This window comes from Engraulis encrasicolus, chromosome 11 (assembly GCF_034702125.1).
Source record: "Engraulis encrasicolus isolate BLACKSEA-1 chromosome 11, IST_EnEncr_1.0, whole genome shotgun sequence".
NCBI classification, from domain to species: Eukaryota; Metazoa; Chordata; class Actinopteri; order Clupeiformes; family Engraulidae; genus Engraulis; species Engraulis encrasicolus.
Window position 1 is genome coordinate 12,058,961 of NC_085867.1, and position 8,548 is coordinate 12,067,508.

The window sequence follows — 8,548 nt, forward strand, 5'->3', positions numbered from 1 at the left end:
ACCCCATTGCCCAAAGCGTGTAATTTGGACGTAGCTGCTAGCTTGCTGTGATGTTCAAGTACTGTGTTAGTACTGGTTTTAAAAAAAAATTCTTGAAAATTCTTAATCATTTGCCAGGTGGTTTGTGTGTTTGGGCAAAGTGGATCTATATTTTTTTTAGTGGATGACAAAGTGTCTGGAGTTTCCCCTCACATTTGTTTAAAAACCAGTCAAACTGTGCCTACTTTTGGAGGGGAGCAACAAGTTGATCAGGACGACGAAAGGTATATAGGGAAGAAACGTTGCAATGGAGTCCAAACCTGTCACCGTGATTTTTTTTATGGTTTCTTTTAAACTTTTTTTATTATTGTCTATCGTTTCTCCACGACATGTACAGCACTTTTGGCATGAGATATTAGGAAGGTTGAGGTTAACTTGAAACTTGTTGATGCCTGTCTGTGTTTTTTAAAACCCCTTTTTGTCGGATTGGGCCCTGATCAGGCCCAGGGGCCTGTACTAGAGCTGCTTCAGGAGTAAACCAAAGTAAAGTTAAGCGGTAAATCATCTAATAGAAGAGCCTGGAGTCCTCATTTTCTAAATACAATGAGGACTCCAGGCACCTCTATTAGATGATTTACCTCTCAACTTAACTTGGTTTACTCCTGAAGCAGCTTCTTAGTACAGGCCCCTGGCCTGATCAGGCCAATCCGACAAAAGGGGTTTAAAAAACACAGAAGCAGAAACAAGTTTCAAGTAACCTCAACCTTCCCTAGTATCTCATGCCAGTGGCTGTACATGTCGTGGAGAAACGATAGACAATAATAAAAAAAGTAAAAAAAAAAAAAAACAATAAAAAAAACACGGTGACAGGTGGACTCCATTGCAACGTTTTCTTCCCTATATACCTTCGTCGTCTGACAACTGTGCTCCCCTCCAAAAGTAGGCACAGTTTGACTGGTAAACAAATGTGAGGAAACGCCAGACACTTTGTCATCCACGATCCTCTTGCAAACACACAACCTCTGGCAAATGAGTAAGATTTTTCAAGATTTTTTTTAAAACCAGTACTACACAGTACTTGAACATCACAGCAGCTAGCAGCTACGTCCATAATACACGCTTGGGCAATGGGGGTGGGGGTGGAGTGGAGTGGACTGGAGGTTGGGGGGTGTCCTCTTTTGGTTGTTTATCTTTTTAAAACACTGCCATTATCTATGAACACTATTGATATTTAACTTGATGTGGACTCACAGGAAACGCAGAAGTCACACTGAGTAATGCTACACTAATGCTGGAACTGTACACAGCTCACCCCCATGATGTTATGTTTGGTCGAACCCTTTAAACGTGTCATTTGCGCTAACGGCAAGGGTGAAGCAGGCCAGGTCTTCCTCACATCCAGAATGAGCAATTATAACGACCACAAAGTGTCTTCACATGAGAACGAGGCCTGATTTTTTTTAAGGACTTGAATACGGTGTGGGAGGGAGTGTGGAGGAAAAAGACTGACTTGAAAAATCGTGCGAGTACATTAGCGTAGATGTACTTGTAAGAAAAACAAAACAAGTCAAAAACACATACAATTCTCGTACAGCGTCATTGTATGAAACCGAAATCGTCCTCAAGTTCAACGTAAAAGAAAGTACAGATGATCGAGGTTATATTTACATCTACTAAAAAAACAAAACAAAAAACAAGATAATGACCTATTCCTGACAATAATGACCTATTCCTCACGCAGAGAGATTGCAAAACGTATATGGTTTTGTCAAAAAATAAATAAAAAACATGAAAAGGGACCCATTACACGGAGACTACAATTGGACAGAGTGCTGTTCTTCTGACAAAGTGGATTCCTGGTGATGGGTATTTCTGTTGGCACCTGTGCAAACTCAATCGGTGAGGCTTGAAATGGTACTTGACAGAAATACAGTTTTCCTTTTCAGTAAGGCTTCTTTTTAGGGTTCTGATGGCAGTGTCAAAACATCTACACAGGCCAAACGTGGGTGTTTCTCTTAGTCTAGACGAGAACAAAGCTGGGGAAAACCCCACAAACGAGAAACATAATTATAAAGAGCTCACTTAAAAAAAAACAGAATGGGTCCATTTAACTACATGAACTTAAAAAAAAACATTACATGTATCAATCCTGTTTCACATTTGCGCCCGAGAACCAGGACTCCGCCAAAATGTTACCAAATCCTCAACAGTTCCAAAAAAAGGTTCCACTGGCTCTGAAGCAACAACGAAAAAAAGTAGACCCTACATGTTTCTTCACGTGGTGGAACCACTAACGTCTTCAAGTTCTGCACGTTGTTTCGTAACAAAGCATTAAAAAACATGTGCCAAAGGAGAGCATCGAGGCTTCTTGGGCACTCCAAACACCAAAGAAAACAAACAAACGACAAAACAAAACATCTCGAAGAGCACATACAATGAGAATATGCAGTGATATCAAATGGGTGTTATATACTGAGTAACAATACATACATTGTGTGTTAATGTAAACATAGACATATAAATATATTAATATAGAGATATATATATATATATTCATATATATATTTTGAAAAAATCACAAAGTGGGATGTGGAGACACTACTTTTTTTTTTTTAAACAAACCAAAGTCTTTTTTTTTCGTCATGACTTGATCTGGCGTACACGCACAATATGTTTTCCCACCATGAGGGAGGTGCTCTGACAACAAAGAGAGAGAGAAATCTGGGGTTCAAGTCTGTTGTCCACAGCCCATAGGGCCCCAGTAAAATGTCTTCCTAAAACTGAGCGCCTGGTATATATTTACATGAGGTACATAAAGAAAAAAGTTTCTCTTTTTTGGGGGGTTGGGACCATTGGTACCGTGTGGAGAGTTGCCTTTTTCTCGGCAGATTCGCAGACCGCATGCCATCCGTGCGATAAGATAGCAAGACCTCAAGCAAAGGCTGATGAGTGTGTGTGTGTGTGTGTGTGTGTGTGTGTGTGTGTGTGTGTGTGTGTGTGCGTGTGTGTGTGTGCGTGTGTGTGTGCGGTGAGTGTGTGTGTGTGCGGTGAGTGTGTGTGTGTGTGTGTGTGTGTGATCGGAGGAGGAAGCGAACTAAATTTGGGGGGATGATGAGCAAGGGTTTGAGAGGGAGGAGAACAGCTCGTGGTTAACAGTCTCAGACCTCCCACCACCACAACTAAAACTTCTGGTATTATGTCAAAGTGAACGAGCCAGCCGCACCAGAGACAGGCAAGGAAGGAAGGGGCTTCTGATGTGTGTCGTGTTGTGGTGATTTAGGGAAATGGAGTAGAGGGAGGAAGAGGAGGAGGTGGAGGAAGAGAAGAGAGAGAGGGAGGTTTTGACAGCCTTACTTACTTCAACATTGAGCTAATGTCTCTCTCTGACCTCAAGCATCTGATGTGTCCCAACACGCACACCCACACAGTCACAGACACACACACAAGCATACGCACACGCATATGGACCAATAAACCCCGTTCCTCCTCCATCGCTCTTCCTCGTCTTCACTCCGCCTGCTCCTCAGGTGAGTCTGGCTGCTCCTCTTCCTCCCCCAGCTCCTGCTCCTGCTCCTCCTCCTCCTCCTCTTCTTCTCCTTCCTCCTCCTCCTCGTCTTCTTCTTCCTCCTCCTCCTCCTCGTCGTCCCCCTCCTCCATCTTGACCTCGTCTTGTCCTTCGTCGCCCTCCAGGGGGCGCTGGGGGTTGTGCTTGGTGCAGCAGGCGCGGCCTTCCAGGGCGGAGGGCAGCAGTCCGCCCCCCCGCTCGTGGTCGCGGCAGAAGGACGTGGGGCAGAAGTCGCAGAAGATGGCCGCCGGCCGCTGGCACACGTCGCACTGGTGCCACGGGCACTCCCATCGCCCTGGCAACGCAAAAGGAGAACAGAAAAGAAAAACAATCAGCTCGGGGTGACGTGGCACAGTGTGCTATATGGCAACTTTTGCCCGTGGTGACGCAAGTTCGAGTCCGGTATGGGTCATTTCCCAACCCTTCCCCAACTCTCTTTCCCACTAGTGGGTGTTGGGGGTGTAAATCACAACCTCCATGACGATATCGATTCGATTATTTTCGATACTTAAGAATGCCCCACAATACGATACGATTAGATTTTTCTCCAATTTCTTTTCCACTTCTATTTTGTTGCAAAATGAACAGCTAGGGCAATGGGCAGGGGCCAGCGGTAAGATTACTTTCGATACTTAAGATTGCCCCACCATACGATTCTATTCGATTTTATCGTCGGATGTAGGCTCAATGCATCGATACATTTCGACTGTTATTTACACCCCTGGTGGGTGTAGTAACACCTTGTGTTTGCTTCGACATCACATTTAGGTGGTGGGCCCAGTCTCATATCTTGTCAGTTCGTTGGTGTTAACGAGTGGCAACTTTATTTTTGCTTATATAACCCCCTGACAACCCATTAATCAATATTTTGGCTGTTGCCATCCTCAAAACTTGCACATTGATTTATAAAAATGACAACAAAAACTAGCCGACCGAGTGACGTCACGTCAATGCAAAGTCAACGAGGCAGAATACAGCTAGCGCGTGCATGCTACCCGGAACCGTCAGATTTCATGGCAAAAAGTTACAAGTTGGGGGGTAAGTGGCCTCACTTGTTGTGTACATGCAAAAAAATATTTTTCTCAAACTTTCAGAAGTGCTCTTTTTCGCTGTTAGTGTTCGACTGTCTGACCATCATTGGGCAACGAGAGATAAATGTCAAAAAGAGGACAGGTCTGTTCCCTCAAAGCAATAGAGCAATGAGGTGACGGGGGTAGATCAATTCGCCAAAAAACTACGTGTCAGTAAAGAAATGCAAGCTGTGTTATTTTTTCCAGTAACAGGAAAATGGTCAGGAATGAAATGCCTACGTTTCAATGATTAGGTGAATTATCTGCCTATGAAAAAAGCCCGATATGCGGATAAATATTCCCTTTTCAACTTTGAGGGGCGGAGACTTCCCATTGACTGTGCATTGTGTGACGTCACCCCCAGTCTTTTTTATTTTCGTTATTTTTTAATATCAACGTGCAACTTTTCAGCGTGGCAACAGCCAGAATATTGCTTTACATATTGTCAGGAGGTCATATTAGAAAAATCAAGTTGCCACTCGAGAGTGAGAACGAAACACGTTTTCTAAAGGAGCTACGAAATCTAGCCCACCGTCTAATTCAGTGGTTCCCAACCTTTTTCTTCAGGGACCCATGTTTTTACCTTTGTAAGCTTTGGTGACCCAACTGCGCGAGCGCCTGCACGACAGGGAGTCACATGATACCCTTTGTTTTCTTGCGAAAACTCATTTTAGTTATTTTATTGTCTTTGGTCAAATATATAATAAATGTTTGCATTTAGCCTACATTTTGTTGCTTCTATGCATGTACCTGTATTATTTAAATGAATGCTTATTCAACATCGGCTATTTAAGGTATTTTAAATTAAACCCCTTAAAATCAAGAAGGCTTCGCGACCCCCTGTGGATCTATGGCGACCCATAGGTTGGGTCCCGATCCATAGGTTGGGAACCACTGGTCTAATTGATACCTTCACTTCTGCTGGTTGTATTGACGGCAGGGAGAATGAATATAAACTCGTGCGCACACGGTGTTACTACGCCTTTCATTATAGTGCCAATTTTTATAGTATAGAAAATAGCCGGACTGACTAGTGGGAGCACGCACAAAGCTCAGAGGTACAGATAGGGTGGCCAGACGTCCTTCTTTAGGGAGGACCGTCCTTCTTTTCAGTGCCTTGTCCAGCGTAAGGCACAGCATTAAGCAGGACAAAAATGCATTAAAATGCATGAAATTGCATCTAAGAAACGCTCATTTTCTTGGGAGAGGACCCCCAAACCCACCGTCCGAAAATATGTCGTCCTTTTTCCTGTCACGGAGATGGTCACCCTAGGTACGGATCAGCTCGTCTGGAAGTACGGTGGACTGTTCCTTTAAGAAACTACAACATTTCTTGTGCTTCTTTTTTATTTCCTTTTATTATCAGTTTGTATGTGCGCTTTTTTAGTCGTTTGCTCTACCTACACCGCTTAATTCCTGGAAATTGCAAATCTATTTTTATTGGGTGCAACCCCATCTTTCAAATTCATAAATTCAAATGAAATAATTCAAAAAGAGCTTAAAATTATGTTCAGACTTAGCTCCAGTTGTGGCTGTCGATAAGGTCTGCCAAACATTCCAAATGCTCACTGCTGGTAAAGTTAAAAAGACTTTAATGAAACACGCCGACGCGTTGCGACTACTGTCTTCTTCAGAGCCTTCAGAAGCAGCACTCCTCCATGACCAGCATCCCTTTGTGAACAGTTGTTTTTTTTAGCATATAATTCACAAAGGGCTTTGTGAATCTCTGCAAAGTCTATGGTGTGTGTGTGTGCTTTATTATATCCCCGAAACGCGGAGCGTCGGGGATGTAATGGTTTTGCGTGCGCCGCCGCCGCGTCCGCCGCGTCCGCCACCGCCGCGTAAGGTCTTTCGTGTTAACGCGATAACTTTTGAACGGATGTTTGGATTTGTCCCAGATTTTTTGGGTGAATGCTCTAGGGCAGGTTCATGAACTGATTCGAGTTCGGAGGTCAACACTTTCAAGATGGCTGAATTCAAGATGGCCGAATTTTTGTTTGGTCCATAACTTCTGACCGGGTGGATGGATTTGTCCCAGATTTGGTGTGTGAATGCTCTAGGGTAGGTTCATGAACTGATTCGAGTTTGGAGGTCAACACTTTCAAGATGGCTGAATTCAAGATGGCCGATTTATTCTTTGGCCCATAACTACTGACCGGGTGGATGGATTTGTCCCAGATTTTGTGTGTGAATGCTCTAGGGTAGGTTCATGAACTGATTCGAGTTTGGAAGACAACACTTTCAAAATGGCGGAATTTTCATTTGGCCCATAACTTCTGACTGGGTGGATTGATTTGCCCGGTAACACCTTATTTTAATGGTTCACCATTTCAGTGAATCTACCATATTAGGTACAGTGTAATAACCAATGTAACAATATTTAATACCATGTAATACTAGTGTAATACCAGTGTAACAATATGCAATATCAGGTACAGTGTAATAACGAGTGTAACAGTATGCAATACCATGTAATATAGTGTAATACCAGTGTAACAATATGCAATACCATGTAATACCACTTACGCACAAACACATGATGCAAGTAAAAAAAATTACATTGTATTAAATATTGTTACACTGGTTATTACACTGTACCTAATGTGGTATATCCACTGAACCATTAAAACAGTATTACCATTTGCCCCATTTTTGCTTCATTTTCACAATAGTCGTTTGGTTTTAAGCCTATGCGCGTCATGTCACGTCTGTATGTATCATATACGTTTACGAAATGGTGGACGGGAGTGGTAGGAATGATGGGGGACTGGAAGCGTCGCGTTTCGGGGATATACCTTAAGCAGTCGAAGGCGACTGCACAGGCAGTCTAGTTTAGGACCACGCCCACAGCCTCCTCTGTTTGGTGTTGTAACAGAGTGCTATTCCACCTCCCTCAAGCTACCCGACTGGTCCAACCAGATCAGGGGTCAGGAACCTATGGTTCTAGAGTCACATCTGGATCTTTTGGGAACTGTATCTGGCTCTTACTTAACTAGGGTTGCCAACCGTCCCTTGAAATACGAAATTGTCCCATATTTATAAATACAAGTACGGGTTCCATATTGAGCTGAAACGGGACATGGGATGTTAAAATGCGTTAAAATCGCAGGAAACTGCATATAAGAAATACAACATTTTGGGGGGGAGGACCCCCAGACCCCCACTATGATGAATTTGACAGTTGGCAGCCTATACTTACCTGTTATCACTAAAAGTAGGCCTAATAACTTGACAGTACACTCTGAAAATGTTGGGCTTAATTGAAGTACAGGTGTACATGCTTTTAATTGTATTCAGTGTTTAAATGGTGTGGCTCTCACAAAAATGTATTTTCCAAATTTTGCCTTTTATGGCTCTCTCCACCCAAAAGGTTCCTGACCCCTGAACCAGATGGCCCCACATGACCTCTGGTTGTCTCCTTTACGCTAGGGACACATGGTGCATTCCAATACACGGACTTGCGTCCTCCACTTGTGCTTGTGGCCTCGTACCAGGAAGTAATATGTCGTGATGACATCATCAGGCATGAAAACGGGTCAGGGGTGAAAAAGGTGAGAAAGGTGCGGCATGGCGCGGTGGCAAGGGGCGGCGCGTGTGCTGCAGCGGTGCGCGCGCATGTGTGGTGTGCAGTTGCGTTTTTGGGGGATAGTGTTGGATCATTGACAACAGCATTCTATTTCAGTATCTTGCAAAAGCTCAATTGCAAAGTCATTTTCTCATTTGCAAACTGGATGGTGAATGAAGAATAGTCCCCCAAAACTTGTTGTGGCTAGGCTGACAGCAGGGAAACTTACAGGTAACGGTTTTCTCTTTAGAGGCGGGGCGTCAGCAAAACACGAGGCCACAAGCACAAGTGGAGGAAGGGAGTCGCATATTGGAATGCACCCACATATAGGCAAAACAGGTTGTTGCGGCAAATCAAATCAACACCATA

At 43.7% G+C, this 8,548-nt stretch overlaps 1 protein-coding gene across 5 annotated transcripts in view; it reads right to left on the bottom strand.

The window, feature by feature from the left end:
• Positions 1–3,061: 3,061 nt before the first annotated feature.
• nsd3 (nuclear receptor binding SET domain protein 3) overlaps positions 3,062–8,548 on the bottom strand; it is a 47,493-nt gene continuing 42,006 nt past the window's right edge. For all 5 annotated transcript variants that reach the window (XM_063209867.1, XM_063209864.1, XM_063209866.1 and 2 more), the window contains one exon: positions 3,062–3,839. In XM_063209867.1, coding sequence (XP_063065937.1) covers positions 3,487–3,839 — 353 coding nt within the window. In that variant the 3' untranslated portion in view covers positions 3,062–3,486. The remainder of the gene's footprint in view (positions 3,840–8,548) is intronic.